We start from the raw sequence: 22,449 nt of genomic DNA on the forward strand, positions 1-22,449 counted from the left end.
CTCCACACCACTTGGAGTCAAGCTAGCCGGGCTGATGAGAGGTGTTACCTCGAAACCGGTCCGGTCCTCGGATGCTTGGTTCCGTTCTGTGAAGGACATGGCTTTTGTAGTTCGGACTGGACTGTTCCCATGGGGCAACAGGGTCAGAGCTGATTTGCATATTGCCATTGTCTAACCCAGGGTGGTGTGGAGTGCAAAAAAACGATGGATTTGGGCCCAGATCTTTTGACTGGGGGAATGTGTGACATTGATCCACATTCGGTCCATCACTTGTTGTTTTTGCAATTGCCGCCCTAAGTGCGCTGGGGATGCCCAGACGTGGGTCCCAGGCACTCCACACCACTTGGAGTCAAGCTAGCCGGGCTGATGAGAGGTGTTACCTCGAAACCGGTCCGGTCCTCGGATGCTTGATTCCGTTCTGGGAAGGACATGGCTTTTGTAGTTCGGACTGGACTGTTCCCATGGGGCAACAGGGTCAGAGCTGATTTGCATATCGCCATTGTCTAACCCAGGGTGGTGTGGAGTGCAAAAAAACGATGGATTTGGGCCCAGATCTTTTGACTGGGGGAATGTGTGACATTGATCCACATTCGGTCCATCACTTGTTGTTTTTGCAACAGGATAGTTAGGATCACTGTGCAAAATTGCGCGTAAGTGCTGTAAAATTCTCACGTGCACCTGTAGCTTAGTGCTACCAATATAATTGAGACCACAGGTGCACGTGAGGACATAGACTGCGAAGTCAGTCTTACAATTGTAGTTACCCACTATACTGTGTGGTGTTGGGCAAAAGGGGGTTTGATACTCAGTATATATATATCAAGGCGCTAATACCAGTGCTGATGATTCTGCAGAACTGACGCTAGAAGCTGATGCATTAGGGTTTAGGGAATAAGTAGGTTTTTAATTTTTTCCGGAATTGATGGTGTGTCTTAGGTCCTGAGGAAGCTCGTTCCATTTCTTGGCTGCTAGATAGGAAAATGAACGGCCTCCTGTCCTTACTTTATTTATTCATCTTGTTCTGGCAAGAGCTGATTGGAGCGATCGCAGGTTTCTTGTGGGAACATAGAATTCGATCTTCTCCTGAAGTAATGTAGGGCCTGTTTTATGAAGAGCTCTATGAGTGTGACTAAGCAGTTTGAAAACTGCTCTCTGGCGCATCGGCAGCCAGTGCAATTTCTTCAGACAACCTGAGGCGGACTCATACTTTCCTTTATTGCAGACAAGTTTAGCTGCTGCGTTCTGCAGTACTTGTAAGCATGTGAAGAAGTGTTCATTCATGCCTACAAATAAGGCGTTGCCGTAGTCCATGAGGTTAACCAGCAAGGCTTGTGTTACCGAGCGTCAGCAGTCCAGTGGTATCCATGGGAACAGTCTAGCTAGAAGCTTCAGGATGGCGAAGCCTTTACCATAGAGGGATCGCACATGGTCCTTCATAGTCAGGGCGTCGTCCATAATGATGCCCAGGTTTTGGCATGTTGTTTTGGGATGGGGGCCATACCTAGAGTGGGTGGCCACCAAGTAGCATCCGACACTCGTTTGGCGCCGCCGAACAGTAGGATTTCAGATTTGCCAGCGTTCAGCTTCAATTTGAACAATACCACTGGGTCTGGGCTCCCAACGGCACAGCTTGCCACAAGCTAATAATGAACAGAAAAAATGCCACTGTCGCTATTTCTAAATAAGACAATTATTTGGTCGAAACATACGGACAAAACAGTATGTTTATTAATCTGACTTTTTATTCTTTTTTATTATTTTTGGGTTTCAGTTGATCACTTCTATTTTGGTGATTATTTTTTTAATTATTTATACAAATGTAAAAAAATCTGGTGTACACAACACAATTAGATTACTTATCAAAACACACAACTTGTATTTACAAAAAAGACATTTTGATTCACCATTCAATCCACATTCATTCTCACTCAGACCAATACAAACAACCACAAAGAAATATATATAAATCACAAAAAGTTGGAATTTCAATATTCACAACAACAAGCCAATATTTTTAAGCACAAATATATATACAGTTATTGTTTCTCTTAATTATTGAATCATTAAGTTTGGCTTGAAAATTTAAACAGGTCTACGCTTTTCGAACTCTTGTGATTTGGGAGTTCTCATCAGGACCAATATCTGCCTCGCACTCATCAAAGCCTGGTTGTGTTGTTCTTAAAACTCACATTTGTGAATTCCTCTAATTAATTAGTGTCAGCCTGGCTCGCCGATTCTTAATGGGCGGCTCAGGCGCGTTGTATCGCCTATTGTCTGTTTTCTTTGATTGGTATCCGATTTAAAGCGCTGTCCTCGTCTATCCTCTTCCAAATGCTTGTTTGCATTCACTTCCTGGTCCGCATAGGATCATCAATGATCATGATCCTATGCGGACCAGGAAGTGAATGCAAACAAGCATTTGGACGCCGATAGACGAGGACAGCGCTTTAAATCAGATACCAATCAAAGAAAACAGACAATAGGCGATACAACGCGCCTGAGCCGCTCATTAAGAATCGGCGAGCCAGGCTGACACTAATTAATTAGAGGAATTCACAAATGTGAGTTTTAAGAACAACACAACCAGGCTTTGATGAGTGCGAGGCAGATATGGGTCCTGATGAGAACTCCCAAATCACAAGAGTTCGAAACGCGTAGACCTGTTTAAATTTTCAAGCCAAACTTAATGATTCAATAATTAAGAGAAACAATAACTGTATATATATTTGTGCTTAAAAATATTGGCTTGTTGTTGTGAATATTGAAATTCCAACTTTTTGTGATTTATATATATTTCTTTGTGGTTGTTTGTATTGGTCTGAGTGAGAATGAATGTGGATTGAATGGTGAATCAAAATGTCTTTTTTGTAAATACAAGTTGTGTGTTTTGATAAGTAATCTAATTGTGTTGTGTACACCAGATTTTTTACATTTGTATAAATAATTAAAAAAATAATCACCAAAATAGAAGTGATCAACTGAAACCCCAAAAAAATAAAAAAGAATAAAAAGTCAGATTAATAAACATACTGTCTTGTCCGTATGTTTCGACCAAATAATTGTCTTATTTAGAAATAGCGACAGTGGCATTTTTTCTGTTCATTATTAGCGTTCAGCTTCAAGCAATGTGTGTGAATCCACTGGGCCATTTCAGAAAGACAGTTATGAAGTTTAGATTTGGTAATGTCTGGTTTTTCATCCAAGGCCACCATCAGTTGTGTATCATCCGCATAGGAGCAGATGCCAATGCCCCACTTCCCACCAATTTTGGCTAAAGATGACAAATAGACATTAAAAAGGGTGGGGCTTAATGAGGCCCCTTGGGGGACACCACAATTGATGGGGCTGGGTTTAGAATGAAATTGGCCCATATGTACTGCTTGAGTATGGTTGCTCAAAAATTAGTATAGCCAGTGCTTGGCAGTAGAGTGAACTCCTTTTTCATAGAGGATGTTCAGCAGGCAGTTGTGAGAGACCGTGTCGAACGCTGCCGACAGGTCCAGCAGTATCAGAGCCACCGCCCCACCTTAGACGGTGCACGATCCGATACTGTCCGACACTGCCAGCAAAGTTGCCTCCGTGCTGTTGTTAGCTCTGAAACCTGTCTGGGAGGGGTCCAGGAGATGATTCGCTTCCAGGTACCTAGTCAATTGGCCATTCACCAGTTTCTCTAAAACCTTAGAAAGGTATGGGAGCTGGGAAATGGGACGGTAATTTTCGGCATTGAGGACGTCCGTCCCACCTTTTTTCAGGAGGGGAATCACAGAGGCATGTTTCCATAAGTCCGGAAAGATGGCGGTTCTTAAAGATTTGTTAAAGAGCTGGGTAATAAAGGGGCAAAGCATAGGGGCAATTTTTGAAAAGACAAAATGAGGACAAGGATCCAGTGGGGAACCAGATTTAACTGTACTCATAGCTTTCAGAACCTCATCTGCTGTGAGGGGCTCGAAGCTACCCAAGGTTGGTGTGACTTTCGAGTCGGGGAAGACCCTGGCAGTCTTTGCTACGTTAGTTGTGCTAGGGGTCTTTACTTCGTTAATTGTGCTAGGGGGACTCTGGGGACTGAAGGTGGAGTAGATCTTTCTAATTTTTTCAGTGAAGAAGGCGCTAATTCGTTCACAGGCCTCTACCGAAGGGGTGAGGGTTTGAGTAGTGCTAGACGGCTTGTTGAGTTCCTTAACAATTCGAAAAAGTTCTTTGGCCTAGTTGCAGTTTTCATGGATGCGCTGGGAGAAGTAGTTTCTTTTTGTATTTTTTATGGTGAGATTATAGGACCTCAGCTTGAGCATGTAACTTAGTTTGTTTGCTTCGATTTTTGGACTGCCTCCATAGGTGTTCCAGTTTCTGGCACTTCCTTTTGAGGCTTTTTAATTGTGGGGTGTACCATGTTTCCATATGGGGCCATTTCCTGGATTTCCGAATAGGGGCCAGCTTGTCTAGTGTTTGATAGATCTCAGTTTCGAGGGTGGCCGCGTCTACACATACTGTGATATCGTCTGAGAACTCTATGTTAGCATCTGGAAAATGTGTATCGAAATTAAATTCATTAACTAACCTCCAGGCTCGGTTGGAGATCTGATGGGTTGCCCTGGGTTTCAATGATTTGGTGGGTAAACCCAGTGTGAAGACTATGACAGAATGATCTGACCAGAGTAATGGCATGATCTCACAAATATCTGTGGCTTCGATGTTGGTGAAGAGTAAGTCGAGTGTGTAGCCCGCAATATGGGTTGGACCCTCTATCCACTGTTTAAGATTGAGGATCCCCATATCACTCTCCAGTTGGGAGACAGCTAGGGTGTCCTTTATCTCATAGTGCATGTTAAAGTCTCCGATTACTAGGTAGTTATTATGTTTTAGGCAAGTTGGTAGGAGTTGGGTGAGTAATTTGGCAGCAAAATTACCCTGTTGGCCCGGGGGGGTTATACATTACGGCTCCTGCTAGGATGGTGAGGCCATCATAGAGTAGTTGAAAGGGAAGAGTTTGATGTTCATTGTAAGAGGTTGCCTGCTCCGGAAGGCAAGTCAGATGGTCTCTAAATATAATAGCAACCCCCCTCCCCTACTTCTGACTCTGTCTTGTTTGATGATTTTGTAATTGCTAGGTAGTGCATTGGCCAAATCTGGGGCGTTAGTGTCGGTCAGCCAAGTTTCGGTGATAAAGACCAGATCAGTGTTCTTTACCTTCAGAAAAGATCCCAAATATCCATGGCATGCTTGGGTAAGGATCTAGCATTAAAGTATAGGCAGAGAAGCTTTGGATAATCATGACTCTTCAGGCAGCCTAATTGTACTTGGCCCATGCTAGGCCATCTACAAGCGAGACAGGAAATTGGGCCATAAGAAAGTCCCGGACTGGTCAGAGTGCATTGTCCGTGGTTATGGCCCAGATTGTGTGCATAAGCCAGCAGCTCGTTACGGAAATAGCAGATGGCGGCATGCGTGGATTGAGTGTCACCGACAGAGGGTATTGCCACTGGTCCCGGTCGGTCGCGGACGGGTGCAGACGGGCTTGCCAGCTGCGCCTGTCCGCTGCGCGTCGGCCAGCACATTGGGATAAATAGCAGGAAGCGCTGGCTCCTGGCTCCGCCCTCCGGCTCGCAGGGGATGTCCACTGATTGGTCTGCCTACCTCCCCTTTTGCTCTCCACACAATCGGCCTCAGCCGTAGTGGAACGGAGCCCGGGATTCGGCAGCCAAAACAACAAAGGTAAGAGGAGCAGCCTAACTCGCTGCCTTCCTCTAGAGGTAGTGCAAAATAGGAAGTTTTTAAAAGCTGCAAATGATGTGCAAATGAACAATTTAGTGCAGTTTTTAAGATAAAAGCAATGCGAACATCGGCAGCTTCACCAGTGTGTATATATATATCACCAAACAGATCCAGTGCCTTTCTCCAGCACCGGAATGACGGCACAGCAGTCTCCAATGATATAATAAGATTCTTTTATTCTTATTTGTTTCGAGCCATGACGTGTTTCGGCAGGATCAGGATCCCCTGCCCCTTGATCACATAAGGATTTTATTCTCAAAAACTCAAAAACGCTTTTAAAGTAAAAACATGTCACATCACATGACCTTGTAGACATAGACAAAATACTCCATTGGTTTGCAAAGTTAACAACACTCACAAAGGTGTATTTAAGTTTCATTTAGAATACCTACACATTGCTTTCCATTTTTTTCCTCTTTTTGTAATTGTGACTTTTTTGTGCTTTGTGATTTCCTATTTTTTTATTTTTTTCCTCGAATGTGTATTTTTTTCCCTCTTTTTTCTAAATTAGACTTTATTGTACCACATCCACGAGCCCCTGAGTGTCTTCTGTTGATTCAGTGCAATATGGCGGGTATTTCATAACTGTTTGATCTCTGGAATGTAATATCATCATGACACTTTGTGATAGTATGTATCTGGATTTCTGGTTTAATAATATATCGTTATTTGGCATGTCAATAAAGAGATGGTACTGCCTATAAAAATGAAAGTGTGCACATAATCCACACCAAGTTATTTGGTGGAATTTCTGGCTGAATTAGGTGTGCAAGTGCTTTCCTATAATTGTGCAATTTAAGCAATGTAGCAGCAGATATTAATGTGCAAAGTTGAAAGTTTGTAGCCGGAGCAAATAAATTTATAGCACCATTCTTTCGTGCAAATTTCGCAATAGCAGCAGATAGGTCTCCTGTAGCAACATAGTATCTACTTATGGCTTGTAGAATATGTTTTGTATCTATCAGTGTTATCCTACAGGTATGCAATTCATGCTATGGGTCAGCTTGTATGCGTGTGCAAATTTATGATAGATAGTTGTAGGTGCAAGTGCTTTCCTTTTAATGTGCAAACAATGCAATAGTAATTCCTAAACATAGTGCAAAAATACAATAGCGGCTGAGATATCCAGCATAATGCAAAGCCTTCTCAAGAAATCATGCATATATACAATATACAGTATAATTCCAGCCTAAACCCAAATGTATAGTTGGAAATACAGTACACAAGTGTGTGCAAATGTTGCAGATAGCAGCTCCTAATTCCACCATAGGGCCAATGCTTAAAAGCAAGCAAAAATATATAATTATATGAATATAAATACACAGCAACTTCCATTAAAAAAGCAATTGATTAAAATATTGTAAAAACCTTCTATGTAAATAACAGTCATGATTTGATAGATTTAAAATCTAGATCCCCTCAGCACAAAATTATTTAACTAGTGGTGCCAATAAAAGTCTGAATACAGTACTCGAAAAACTTTTCCTAAACACCAAAATATATACCTCGAACGCATCCCTTCAAATGACATTCTCCTTACAGAACTGAATTTCATTCACAGTCTATTCTGGTCACTCTTCTACCATCCATAACTTATCCTAAATGTACACGTAAATCTTTATCTGAATTTAGGCCATTAGGGGCCTTAGAATCAAACATTAAAATGTATCTAGATTCCAGTTGTCTAAATTTTCTTTCTCGATTTCCCCCTCTTCTTCTTTTGGGGACCAAATCAATTACAAAATAAGTTAGTTCCTCATTCTTTCCACCATGTATTTCATTTATATGGTGAGCAACCGGATATGCTTGATCTTTCTTATTTATTGCTCTAAGATGCTGGAGAATCCTAACGTGGGCCATGTGTATAGTATTGTCAGTGTATCGGAGTAGACATGTGCACTGCAGCACACATACAACATGGTCACTTCTGCAGTTTAAGAACCATGGAATCCTCCAAGGTTTGTGCATGAAAGGCAAACATACTTTTTTGGTATTTACACCATGTTTGCACGCCTTGCAGTTCGGACATTTCTTGAAACCTGATTGTCTGTGAGCCAATTTTTTTATTAAATTATCTAAGGGCTACTCTTGACCAAATCTTCTCTCATTGGTTTAGCTCTCTTGAAAGATATCAGTGGCTTTCTAGAGACTGTGTACCCAATCGTAGGATCCCCTTTGACCAGGTGCCAATGCCTATTCATGCAGTCTCTCGCACTAGCATGATAGGCATTGTACCCGGTAATCATCCTTACATCTTGTGCTTATTTTTTCTTCTCTTTTTTGATACTCACTAGGATGTCATTCCTGGATAATTTGTCAACCTTTTTTATAGCTTGATCTAATACTGATTGACTGTATCCCCTTTCACAGAATCTATCCGTTAGGTTTCGCTGTGCTACTTGTAGAGAGCCTATCTCACTGCAGTTTCTTTTCATGCTCAATTGTTCGGCATATGGGATGCTGTATTTCAATCTTAATGGATGGAAGCTATTGCAATGTAGAATGAAATTCCCAGCTGTGGGCTTCCTGAAGGTACGTGTATGTATTCTACCATTGTTGATAAAAACCTCAAAATCAAGAAAATGTACATTTAACTCACTGATGGAGCTAGTGAACTTAAGGTTAAGATTATTGACATTTATAGATTTAAGGAAGAGGGAGGCACTCTCTGTTGATCCATTTCAGATAATAAAAAGATCATCTATGAATCTGACCCAGACTTTTTTACATTCTCTTCCCATTTATTTGCAAACTGGACTTTGAGCACCTGCTCCTTCCACCAGCCCATGTGTAGGTTTGCATAGCTGGGGGCGAAGTAGGTGCCCATCGCCCTTCCCATGCATTGTCTGTACGTGTTATTTCCATAGAGAAATAGGTTATTATTTAGACACAGTTCAGCTATTTTTAGCAACATTTCAGAGTGTTGGTACATCTGGACTGGTCTACCGCTCAAATAATACCTAAGACCTTTGAGTCCATCTTCATGGGCGATACTTGTATATAATGAGGCAAATTCAAGGGTAATTAGCAAATTCTGAGTCTCCAATTGGATATTTTGCTGTTTTTTCAAAAAGTCTCCAGTGTCCTGGATATATAATGGCAGTTGTTTCACAAAGTCTTGTAGAAAGTGGTCCAAGTATCTTGATGATGTCTCAAATAGACTACCAATAGCAGAGATAATTGGCCTACCCTGAGGTGATGTTTTGTTTTTGTGAATTTTGGGTATTAGATACAAGATGGGCATTACCGGGTTTTCCACACCCAGATATTGGTATTCTGTGTCCGATAGTAGGCCCAAGCCCCTCCACCTTGATAGCTCCTAATGGTATTTATGTTTTTTATCTCCAAATGTTACTCTATGGTACTCTTTGGTAACATGCTGTATCTTGTAGTTGGAGTTTGGCCTCTTCATTGTACTTCGCTAATGCCCATAGGACCACATTCCCACCTTTGTCTGATTGCCTCACCACAATATCAGTTCTTGCTTTTATCTTTTCCATGACTTTTTGGTAATTTCTTTTGCCTTTTTGGATTTTACTGCAAAACTCCTTGCTAGAATATTTGGCTATTCTTTTCAAGTCCTTAATCACTCATTCTGCTTACAGGTCTATTGAATATTTTTGAAGAATTGGTATGAAAGATGACTTTTTCTTGAAACTAGTTTTGCTTGCTCCATATATATCCATGCCATACTTTTCAGCGGTTTCTGTACTAGTAATCTCAGTTTCCACCTCCTGGTCATTATTATTTTCCAATTTGTCCATAATCCTGATTATATTCAGATCTTAAATTGCTAGGCATCCTATAGGTTGATCCTCTTTTTCCATTGTATCTTGATTGAACCTAAGGGGCTGGTTCACAAAGTGTTTTTTTAACTTTAATTTCCGCATGAATTGTAAAAATCAATGTGTATCTGCACATAATTAAAATGTGTTCGTTTACAGAAAGATAGACCCAATGCCAAACATTTGGTTTCAGCCTCAGTCAATGATAGATTGGAGAGGTTCACTACAGTGGAACATACTGGCGTTTTCATTTGTTCTTCTTGTAGGTCTGTGTGTTGGCCCCTGAGCGTAGTTCCATTCCTTCGTCTCCTTCTTGAGCATTTTTACTGTACCCCCGACCTCTTTCCCCTCGTTGGGGTTTCTGTCTTTTGTTGAGGGTCCGCTCCCAACCTAAAAAACAAAACTCTTCCACTACAGTTCTTGGCTTCTCTGCAGTATTTGTTGAGCTTGCACCCTCTTCTGACTCTGCATCTACTTCAGAACTCCATTCGGAACTGGTATCTCCTGTCTTATTCTTTTCTTTGTTACTCATAGATGGCGCAGGATTCTTTGACATATCTTGGCGACGCAGGGTGTCAAAACGCTTAGCGAAGGTATAAATTTGTCCCCTCTGGTAATCCAAGCGATCCCTTGAAAACTTAATCACTTTGTGTTTGTTGATTGTTTTTTCATGCTTAGTGAGTTTTGTTTCTAGTTCTTTTTCAAATTTGGTGATATTTTCTGGATTGCTCACCCCAGTCAGTTCTTGCTCAAGGTTTTTAATTTCTTCCAAAATCTTCAACCTATCTTTTTTGGCGTACTTGACTACGATCTTCATCATATTCTTTGATGATTCTGCATTATTATTTGCCCATTCTAACAGCATGTCAGTATCTAAGTTCTCAAACGTTGGGGCAATTAGGATCTTTAAGCCTCGGGGCACTCTTTCTACCTCCATATATTTCTCCAAGGAGCGAATCTTTGAAATTTCTGTACGTTTCAGTTTTTCTAATTTCCGCATGATTGTTTGAGCATCGTGGCTTTGTGTGCCACCTCCTGCTGTCAATTCTTCATTGGAACTACTTGTTCACGGTCTTTCTTCATCAAAGACGTCTCCCGCCACCTCCTCTCGATTTTTCTCCCAATCTTCCATTACAAAGGTGGATGCCTTTACCTGAAGGGATCTATCCTTCTCTATTTCAGTGTTTGTTCTCCACATGTTCAACAGCGAATTGGGTGTTGAACACTGAGCCCTTAGCAGTATTTCAAATTTCTTCGACCGATAGTTGGGTCTCGCCTCCTAGGATGATCTCTACATCCATAAGCACCTTTCCCCCTTTGCCCGACTAATGGCTGTGAGACGTGAATTGCGAGCGGTTGCTTACCAGCTCCTCGGCGCCCTCCGGCGCTCCGTTTGCAGCATCCTTCCATCCGCACTCACATGACTTCCACAGCTTCAATTGTTCTCTGGAGGGGCCCTCCACGTTGTGCGAAACACCACTCTAACTTTTCTGCCAGTAATCCGTGGGGCTCCTGAACAAGGGCATGTCGTCGAGGCCGCATTTGGCAAGCGGCTTCAAATCACCAAACAGATGCAGTGGAATGATGACACAGCAGTCTCCAATGATATAGTAAACATTTTTTATTTCTTATTTGCTTCGAACCATGACGCGTTTCGGCAAGATCCCCTGCCTTGATCACATGAGGTTATTCTCAAAAACGCTTTTAAAGTAAAAACATGTCACATCACATGACCTTGTAGACATAGACATAGACAAAATACTCAGTTGGTTTGCAAAATTAACTACACTCAAAAAGGTGTATTTAAATTTTATTTAGATTACATAAACATTGCTTTCCATTTTTTTGTCTTTTTATAATTATGTCATTTTATTGTGCTTTTTTCCTTGAATATGTGTTTTTTCTTTCTCTTTTTTCTCAATTAGACTTTATGGTAACACTCTCTGACATATCCACGAGCCTGTGAGTATCTTCTGTTGATACAGTGCAATATGGCGGGTATTTCATAACTGTTTGATCTCTGGAATGTAATATCATCCTGACACTTTGTGATAGTGTGTATCTGGATTTCCAGTTTAATAATATATTGTTATTTGGCATCTCAATAAAGAGATGGGAATGCCTATAAAAATGGAAGTATGCGCATAATCCACAATATATTATTTGGTGGTATTTCTGGCTGAAATTACATAATATATGCATGCACAATTCCCACAGCGCGGTCAGGTGCAAACGGGATACACAGGCCAGTTTTGTGGTGATGTTATCTTTTATTTAATTCGTGACAGGATGACGCATTTCGCCCACCTGACTGGGCTTGCTCACGTAACGAGGCACATTTCAGAATCATCATTTAAAGTACAATACACACCACGTGATTGCAGGTAGGAATAGTCCAATTACTTCATATATAAGAAAAGCAAGTGTAGATCTTGCATCATGATTTCATTGCTGGTTATAAATTTTATTTAAACTGATTTTTATCTTAAAAAACACAGTTTAGTAAAGAGCATAATGCAAAAACATCTGATGTTTTTAAACAAGTTATTTCCACCACATACTGACATATACGGTGAGAAACCTGGCTTAAAGATAAATAATTATACATATATATACCACTGAAAAAACAAAGATTAAAATTATATTATAGTTACATGTTGAAGTGAGATAAAAACTAACATCAACTGAAAACCCCCTGAAATTCACCCGGTGTATTTACATAACTACCCATAACTTGTGCACCTGCCATTCACCGCTTATGACCCCATGCATTGCATCACTGATGGCATGTTAAATATATATCATTGATAACGCCACAGTCTTATACAGCACAGAGTTACTGAGTCGAAGAGCTCTTAGACTGAAAACAAATTAGAGGATATTTGCTCTGTCTCCGTAGCTCTTCCTTACCTTTAGATCCAGCCATCACTTCCTCCGACTCGAGTGCCTCACTGACGCCCTCAGCGTTTACAGCTCGCACACGGAAATAATATTTCTTCCCATGGTCCACCTTGCTAGTGGAGAATGTTGTAATGTTTGGTGGAACCTCCCCGAGCTTCAGCCATGTGCTCCTTCCCACCTGCTGCCTCTCCACTACGTAGTGATGCAGAGGTTTGCCACCGTCATCCTTGGGGGGATTCCATTGAATGCAAATTACAGTAGGGGTGCTCTCCAGCACTTCAACAGGGCCTTGAGGAGGTTGGGGCCTATCTGAATTAAAAGGAAAAAAAGAAGATTGCCTGAGGATGCCTGAGCAGCAGTCACATGGGACATGAAACAAGACTATGGATGCTACTTGTTCCTAATTAGTTGTTTACTTGTGTCCCTTCCATATAATTGTTCAGTTATTGTTCAACCAAAGCAATATCCCTGAATTTAAAATCAGCAAGTTGTACATGTTGAGATCAGTGCAGCTGCCTCGCTTCCACACATTATTAACGCGTTATTGTTTGAATCTAGCCCTTCGAAACTAGGAAGTATTTTACTAAGAATGTGGTCAACTTGAGCATTTGATTGAAATAGTTTTATATTTTTAACTGTGGGAATTTTAATATTGTAATACCATTTTTAATATTGTATCAATGTACTGTTTTTGTATCTTTTATGATGAACAATCATCGAAATAAAGATTATGAAAATGAAAAATGAAATGAAATGAAAATGAAATAATTCATATTGGATTGACCTACGTTGCATAAAATGCTGTACTTTTGTAGCGCCGATATGAGTGCATCTACTGCAATTTTAAGGCTGTCTATTTGTCAGAGTATACTGCTACATTTGTTTGAGGTGCTTCGAGTTTGATAACCCACAGCACAGTATTGGGGAAGTGAATGTAGAACAGTGTCCTATCTCAGTAGGAGTAGAGGTGTGATGCACCAGTGTACAGTATTGTGCGATATTGGTATGAAATTTTGTTTATGGCAGTGCGTCAATTCATATTGAAAAGCCATGGATATGGCACAAAATGACATATTTAAATGCTATAAGTAATACTATGGAGCTTATTACGATTGCAGAAACAGTCCCGGCTGCCTAATTACGATGTCACCATACAAGGTGCGGTTGCATACTTATATTTCCCTTGGCCCCCAACAGAGGCTGCTTACAGAAGGGGGGCCCTGTTAGGGGCCCCCTAACACGCTTTCCGACAGGCTTTCCATGTCTGAACGCCCAGCATGGGAAGCCTGCAAGAAACCTCGCATCGTAATCCGGACAGCGTAAAATGCTGTCCATATGGATAACAGGCCAGCCTCCGAGTGGCCGATGTTCACCTTGAGCCCATCGGAAGCCAGTTGGAATGACCGTCTGGTTTCATTCCGTCTGCCTAAATTGTAATTAGGCAGTCGGAAGTGCGATCGTAATCGGCCCCAATGTATGTAAATGCTTTATCTATGTTACGTCAATTCCACATTTTGACACACTTTAATGTGGTGTTTACACGTTCCTGCCAATGATTTTAAGCTTTTCAGTTAATTTTTTAGGCATATATGTGAAGTGTTGTGCCATCTAGTCTTGGGTTTCAAGGTGATTTTCCATTTTGTAAAATGGAAAATCAGTTTCCCCACAGTTTTTAGTAAAACAGATCAGATTTCTACAATGAAAACAGTTTTTTTATTTAAAAATTTCAGTGGACAGAATTCTCGAATCTGAGCAGAAATGTCAAACTTCTGACAAAAAACAATATATTGGACGAAATTACATATTTACCAGCTAAATGTAAGAAAAATGCAATATCTTGTAAGGAATAATCTGATGATGCTGGTGCAATTCCAGCAGAATGGCAGTATTCAAAAGTTATACGATTTTGCCTACACACAGAAATGTAATCAACCCTGGCTGACTTTAGTATGGCTAATCAAAGTAAATGATCTTATAGCAATGTCAATGCGGTGACCCAAAATATTGAACAATATCAAAGGCAATATAAAGCACACCGTGGTAAAATACTGCTGAGATGCAGTCTCTGTAGATTACAAAAGCTATTATGTTTTACCTATCACTACTAGCTGCATGTTGGCCTCCATGGTCCCACTCTCATTCTTCAACCGCAGTTTGAAGTTGCCACTGTCCTTTCGTCTTGCTTTGGTGATGGAGAGGCGGCTGAAGTTAGGTGCGTGGTCGATGTGAATTCGTCCGTCATCCGTCAACTCGACATCATCTTGATACCAAATGGACTTAATTGGTCTCCTGCCCACAAAAGGCACTTTCACCATGGCATTCTGGCCTGCCCGGACTACTATTGGCTTTTTGAGTAACCCATCCAGAATCAGCTGCTCAACCTGTGGAGGGTCTGTCAACACAATAAGCGTTATAGGACCAATTGTAAAATTCCCTGATCACAGTTAATGTGAAGAATGTGCTAAGAATCAATTTATTGTTGTACTTCAAATTATTTGGATAAGTGTTGGATCTGTGTTATGAGGTCTAATCAGGAGTCCTTCAATGTAAATGTCAATATCACATTGGTTATGCATTAACAGGCACATTTCCCTTGTGCTAAAAAGTATTCTTTGCCTTACTGAAATGCTAGTACAATTAAAGTCGTGAGGCAAGGGAAGATGTTTTTGTGATACATGAAATGCCATCTAATTCTACTTGAAGTGTGATATTGTATGCTTTTTGTATAGTTCATTTTATGGCCTGTAGGCATTGAGATTCTCACTGCTGCAGATTAGCACCTGTAAGTTGTGGTCTTCACTGTGTAGGAAAAGATTATGGTGGCACATGCTGCCAACTTCTCCAATACCATGGAGCAAGTGTTCAGTTATTCGGTGTTTCCCTATGGTACAGCCCTGCATGTGCCTGAGTCTTGAAACATTGCCCAACATCCACATAACTACGTTAAGTAGGCCATGTACATTCGTAATTGTTACAATGGTTTACTGTGAAGACTTCACATAGATGAGAAAGGTCTCCCTACTAATGTAATTGAAGGTCTGAGATGAGGGGACAAAGGAAAACTAAAAAGCAAGGACAGTATCCCATATGACCTGTATTGCTTCTATTATGCCTTTAAGTGCTTTATGTTGTGACCCAGAAACACTTTACAAGATATGCATACTTGTGTCTTGAAATGTTGTACTTGTTCGTTTTTCAGCTACTTATTTCTGTTATTAAATACATTACTCACATGTGCACAGTAAAAAAATGTCCAAATTATTTGGCATATATTTCTCTATCGACAGATTTGCTTGAGCACATTGTAACAAATCTTTATACATAAAAATGTATTTTAGTCCCGTTCTGAAATCCACTCACTCATTCATACATCAAACGATGCCACCTATCATACCATCCACTCATACCATGACCCAGCCACTCCACACATATACAAGTCAAAATCCAACGAGAAGAGAAGTTCAATTTCAGCCGTTGTTGTGTTGTGAGGTTAGCTCTCTCCTAAAAAAAAGAGTTGGCGCACATTTTGGTGGGGAAATTCATTTAATTGAAGCCACCTCCTTCAGGACCACACAAAATGAGACTACTTGTAAGGATGATCAATGGGGGAATATCTACAAGAAGGTATGCAAAATCAATGGTCAGAGCAAAAAATTCTTTTTAATCATAAAGTGTTTTAAGTCAAAAAGGAAATTAAATATTGAAAGTTCCATTGGTCAAACCCATTGCGTGATGGTCTATCCCTGGTAGAGGTTATAGGGAGGCTCATACTGGCATTGCCAATGTGCATCAAGATACTTGCCAATATCGCCACAGTTAGTGTTTAAGAGAATTCGAGAAACCTCTTCTGTTGAGGTCCAACATGCAAAATACAGTGAAGGAAGGGTCCCTGGATCAGACGAAAACATATAGCAAAAAAAAGAGAGATGTAAAAAGAAAGAAAGACAAGACAGAGTCCTGGTCTCATGCTTACATGCAAACAAACGAATCGTGCCTATAGTTGCCCTCATCACCTTGCATCACATTTTTAATTAAGGCATAATAGAAGAAATACAGGGGGGGGCGTGGCTTGGGCGCCGATGGCGATGGTCGCCTGAGAGCTCGGCTCCGGGACTGAGCCCGGAATTATCCTGTAAATCGGAGGCTGCGGGGCACCCCAGACCCCGCATTCTGCTGAGCGGACCGACGGAGACCTGCCGGGGCCCCTGGTGGGGCTCGGACGAGGGTTGGTCCGGAGTGAAACCGAAGTTTGCGGAGTTGCGGAGTGCGACCCAACATGGCGCCCGGACTTCCTTGTCCCCCTGGTCGGACCCATTGACTCGGAGGAGCGTCGCGAGCAGCGACTTGCGCCCGGCTTTGCCATCCCCGGCTGCTCTGTGCACTAGATATCAATTGGATCGGACTTTTTACAACGAGTCTGCACTCGGTTGGGTGACTGGGCGGATGCCCACGGTATAGGGGACCCCGGGAGCGGACGCCCTGTGATCCGGGCGGTGGCCCAACTCACGACACTGCACCTAGCTACGTTTTCCTGGCCAGTCCACTTCCATGGGAGGCGCAACACTTTGGCGCCACAAATCGTCCGGTGGAGTTGATGACCCTCACCCCGGGTCTCTAGCAGCTGAGCGGGCCTGCCCGACTCGGCGGCGGTTGTCTCCGCCCCCTCATCGGTGCCCTCGGACGCCGTGGCGGTGGCGTGAGCCGAAGCGGAGAAGTCTCCACAGGCCCTGGAGAAGGAGGTCTCCCATACTTGATTTGAAGACCAGTAACCGGGAGGGTCGTGGTCGGCATCTGCACCCGGAGACGCCTACTCCGGGACCTTCACGGAGTGCCCCCGGTGACATGGGGAAACCTAGAGGAGCCAAGGGGACTACCCCGACTGCCTCGGACTCGGAAGCCCAGGACAAAGAGGAACATGGGGACCCAAAGAGTTCTGGTGGCGCACCGATGCAACAACAGTTCGACCGCGTCCTGGAGGCGATAGCGACCACGAGATCGGCCCTCCAACAGGACATTGCCCAGGTGGCGACGAGCCTAGGCCTCCTCAGAGCGGACCACGGTAAACTGTCGGACCGGGTCAAGGAAGTGGAGAGCTCGGTGAAAACCTTGGAGCCGGCGCAGCGAACCTTGGCTGCAACAATGAAGGATGCCTTATCCCGAATTGCGACCCTGGAGCAGAGGGCGGAGGATGCGGAAGGCCGCAACAGAAGGAACAACATCCGTGTAGTGGGCCTCCCGGAAAAGATCGAGGATGGCGACATGGTGACATACTTGAAGACCTGGCTCCGTGACACGGTGGCCCCGGAGGGGCTATCCTCCTTCTACACTCTGGAGCGTGCCCACAGAGTCCCGGCGCGGCCACCGCAACAGGGACGCACCCCGAGACCGGTGGTGGCGCGGTTATTGCACTTTCGGGACAGGGACTTAATCCTTAATGCCGCCAGACATAATGGTCCATTCAAAGTGGCGAACAGTCAGGTGAACATCTTCCCGGATTACACCTACGAGACTCAACGCAAGCGGTTCTCCTTCCTGGCGGTCAAGCGCGAGCTCAGGAGCGAGGGCATCCAGTACTCGCTCCTCTATCCTGCAAGGCTCCGCATCATTGTCGATGACAAAACTCAGTTCTTCGACACCCCGGAGGATGTCTGTGCCTGGCTCGAGCTTTACAGGACAGGGAAAGATGGCTTCGGCTCCTCGTCCCTACAGGCAGATGAGCCGGAACAGAGACGGCGATCCAGGAGGATCAGGAATCGCCGCGGCCGCAGGGGAGGGCCCGCAACTGCAGAGACGTCGTCGGAGCGGAGGGGAGTGTTGGAAGTATTGTCGGAGTTGTCTGGTGCACGGGACGAAGCCATTGAGGAGGAAGACAACCCGGGTGATGAGGAGGCACCATCGGAATCGGAGGACTCAGTGACTGATAGTGCCCATACACCGGTGATCACACCGAAATCGGTGGAGGACCTTTTGGATGGACAAGGGTAACGGGGTGTGCTGCCTTATTTTGGGTGGGGGCCCGGCAGGGGGGAGGCGGTTGCCGTCCATTGATGCTGACAAAGAGGGAGGGAGGGGTGGGGTGCCCCTGTTTCTGCCCCGAGGAGTTTTTGGTACTGTTTAGGGCTTGTTTTAGTCCTGGTGGCCTGAGCGTCGAGGGCCCACTGCCTCCGCCCGGCCCGCACCTGGCCCTTAAGGCCTTCCTACGGTGGCGACCGTAGGAGTAGTAGGGGTTATTGGGTTGATGGAAGGCGAGGTTTGGATGGGATCTGGATGGCGCAGTTTGGGTCCTGTTCTGGGGTGGGTGGGTGAGAGTTCGGTTTGTTCTTGGGTTGTTTGGTTTTGGTTGGGGGAAATGGCCGCCATCAGTGCTGGGATGGATGATGTCTTTTCTTTGCGGGAGCCCAGACGGGGAGACTGTGCGAGAACAATATGGGACAATGGCTGATGTTGCTAACTTGAAATGTGTTACTTGGAACGTAAGGGGGCTTCATACTATGTCCAGGCGCCACAAAGTCCACGCTTATTTAGTGCGTAGGGGAGTGCAAATGGCGCTGCAGCAGGAAACTCATCTGACCAAGGCGGAAGGGGCGGCGCTACAGCGTAGATGGAGGGGGCAGGTCTTTTCCACGTCGTACTCTGCGTATGCCAGAGGGGCGCTAATATGGATCAGAGCAGGGGTCCCCTTCCAAGTCACGAGAACAGTGATAGATCCAGAGGGGCGTTACGTGGCCATCTCGGGCACTCTAGGAGGGAGGGACTTGAACGTTTGCTGTGTGTACGCTCCTAATGTGGACCAGACTGCCTTCCTTTCCAGGTTATCGGGCTCGTTGGCCCACTTCTTCTCCGGGCCCCTTCTGCTTGGGGGAGACTTCAACTCCGTAGTGGACGTGGATATTGACCGCTCCCATCCACCACTTCCCGATTCTCCGGTTCGTCGCACGGCTAAGGGTCGTCAGGATTGGCAGACCCGATGGGGTTTGACGGACATCTGGAGGGCGCATCACCCCGCATCTAGGGATTATTCATACTTCTCGGGCCTGCATGAGTTGCATGTCCGACTGGATGGCTTTCTTGGGTCGCCCGAACTGGTTTCGGCAGCGGTCCGATCTGAGTACTTGTCCAGAACCATTTCAGACCATAACCCACTCCTGCTGGACCTTCGCTGGTTCCCCGGGGCGCCGGCGGTGCCCACCTGGAAGCTGCGACCCGAGATTCTTGAGGACAGTGTTTTCAGAGCGGACCTGGGAGACAAGGTATTGGAATATTTTGCGTCCAACGGCGGCACCGCGAGTACACGAGCGTTAGAATGGGACGCTTTTAAGGTAGTGGTGAGGGGTTACTGTATTTCTAAGAAAGTGGGCATGAGGCGCGTTATCCTGGCTGACTTAGATGCAGCGGACCAGCAACTCCGCGAGCTTGAAATTCGCCGCCCTGGACACCCGGAATTGCAGGTACGAACGACGGAGGCGAGGGAAAAGGTAGCGGCAGAGGTCGAACGGCTTCGCTGTTTTGATTATAAAGCCTATACGGTCCGATCCATCGCAGAGGGGGACAGATCGAGCGCGCTGCTGGCATGGTTGGCCAACCCTACGCGCCAGTCCCAATTGACGACAAGTATGCGTGAGGCAGACGGCACCGAGGTACACACTCAACCGGAGATTCTTAGCTGCTTCCGGCATTATTATGAACGTTTGTACCGCAGTCGCTCCGCACGAGACCCTGCCCGGCTCGATAATTATCTCCGTCCACTGGAGCTCCGCGCAGTGGAGCATGAAGTGGCGAAGGCCCTGGGGTCCGACATTGAATTGGGGGAGATCCGCGGGGCCATTAAACAGATGGCGAGAAACAGGACCCCGGGCCTGGATGGCCTACCCGTGGAGTTTTATGCAGCTTACGCTGATCTCCTAGCCCCTCGATTGTTGGTGGTCTACAGGGAGGCGAAGAGGCTGGGGCGACTCCCGAGCTCGATGTGTGAGGCGCTGGTAGTTCCTCTCCTCAAACCGGGTCGAGACTCGTCCGACCCGGGGTCTTACCGTCCCCTATCGATGTTGACGGTGGACTATAAAATACTGAGCAGCATCTTGGCCTCGAGGCTGCTGGGACACATGAGTTCCCTAGTGCATGAAGACCAAGCTGGTTTCATCCCACGGCGAAACACGACTATGAATATTCGCAGGCTGTTCCGTTTGCTGGGGGAACCGTTTGTGGATGCCCCGTCCCCGGTCGTCTTGTCGGTGGACCTAGAGAAGGCTTTTGATAGCCTGGAGTGGGACTACCTCTGCACGGTACTGCGGAGATTCGGCCTCGGGGAGGGATTTGTCAGGTGGACCGCGGTTCTCTATGCCTCTGCATCAGCCAGGGTCCGGGCGGGTCCACTGATTTCCTCACAATATCCGGTAGAACGAGGCACGCGGCAAGGGTGTTCATTGTCCCCACTTCTCTTTGCGCTAGCGGTGGAGCCACTCGCGCTGCACCTTCGATCGGGAGCCCACTATACGGGCTTGTGGACGCCTGCGGGCCCGCATTATGTTTCGCTGTATGCGGACGACCTGTTGCTCTTCCTAGAGGACCCGCTCGACGCTTTACGTGGAGCGGCGGTGGCGCTCACAGAGTTTGGGGAGGTTTCGGGCCTCCGAGTGAACTGGTCCAAGACCTGTCTCTTTCCGGTACGCAAAGGTGCTCCCGCCCCTACCCTAAATAGGGAGATTAGATGGGAACCCGACTGCTTTAAGTACCTTGGGGTGTTCGTCTATCACGACCAACCCGACCTCCTGGATGGGAACGTTGCCCGCTGCATTCGAGCACTTCGAGGCTGCATGGACTTTTGGGCCACGCTGCCGCTTTCGGTGGCGGGACGGATCGCCCTGCTTAAAATGGTGGCGCTTCCCCGGCTATTATATTACTTTCGGACTCTACCGATCTGGGTCCCACCGGCCACGTTTCGACTGTTACGCTCTATGGTGGTCGGATTCCTCTGGGGGTCGGGCCGCCGACGGGTAGCCCTCAAAACCCTGATGAGGCCGAAAGACGAGGGGGGGCTCGCGGTGCCGGACTTTGAAAAGTATTATCTGGCGGCGCAGCTCCAGACCTTCACCCAGGAGATCGCCAGGGAATTCCGGGGCCCGGAAGACAGGAGGGGAACGGGCATGGCCAGGCATGTTCTCTCCTTTATAGCGCTGCGACAACGTTTGGCCCTGCGGGATTTGTCGATGGAGGAGCGGACTGTCCGCCTGTGTTGGAATCGAGCTCACGCCCGAGGCCAACTGAGAACACCATATGCGCCTGAAATACCGTTGGGGATGCTGACGGCCCTCCCCCATGGAGGGGATTGGTCACGTTTGGCGGCCTGGGAGGATGCCGGCTTACAGCTGGTTGGAGATCTGTACGAGGACGGAGCGCTCTTGTCCTTCCAGGATCTTATCGACCGCTTTGAGATCCCCCGTGGTGATTTTCTGCTGCACTCGGCCATTGTCCGAGCAATCCAGGCACACTGGAAGAGCGGGCAGGAGGAACCCCCCTTATCTCAGGTGTGCCAGTACGCGATGATGTCTGCGGGCACGGTGAAGGCGGTCACTTGCCTTTACGGCAGGTTGATTAACGAAGGGTTGGCTCCCCTCACCACTCTGAGAAACCGCTGGGAGGAGGACATTGGCAGGGAGATCCCGGAGACGACCTGGGCCCAGTTGGTGAGACGAGCCTGGAAGGGCACACGTAACGCCCGTTTCCAGCTGGTCCACTATTACGTTCTCCATAGAGCGTACCTGACCCCAGTGAAAATTAGGCGGTATTTTGCCACGAATTCGGCGGAATGCCCTAGGTGCCCAGCTCAGGAAGCGGACCTCCTACATATGTTATGGGCCTGTCCGGGATTGTCATCTTACTGGCAGGAAGTAGAGAAGACCCTGGAGGAGGTGACGGGGAGATCCTTATCATTTGATGCGGCGGTGGGGCTCCTACACTGGTTCCCCCATACCCCCAGGAATAAAATTTCTAGTAA

At 45.6% G+C, this 22,449-nt stretch overlaps 1 protein-coding gene across 1 annotated transcript in view; it reads right to left on the minus strand.

Moving 5' to 3' along the window:
* IGFN1 (immunoglobulin like and fibronectin type III domain containing 1) overlaps nt 1-22,449 on the minus strand; it is a 343,105-nt gene that overhangs the window by 77,170 nt on the left and 243,486 nt on the right. The window contains exons 14-15 of the mRNA XM_086923163.1: nt 14,551-14,847; nt 12,465-12,764 (exon numbers count right to left, since the gene is read on the minus strand). Coding sequence (XP_086779289.1) covers nt 12,465-12,764; nt 14,551-14,847 — 597 coding nt within the window. The remainder of the gene's footprint in view (nt 1-12,464; nt 12,765-14,550; nt 14,848-22,449) is intronic.

The sequence above is a fragment of the Lissotriton vulgaris genome, chromosome 5, assembly GCF_964263255.1.
Source record: "Lissotriton vulgaris chromosome 5, aLisVul1.2, whole genome shotgun sequence".
Taxonomy (NCBI): Eukaryota; Metazoa; Chordata; class Amphibia; order Caudata; family Salamandridae; genus Lissotriton; species Lissotriton vulgaris.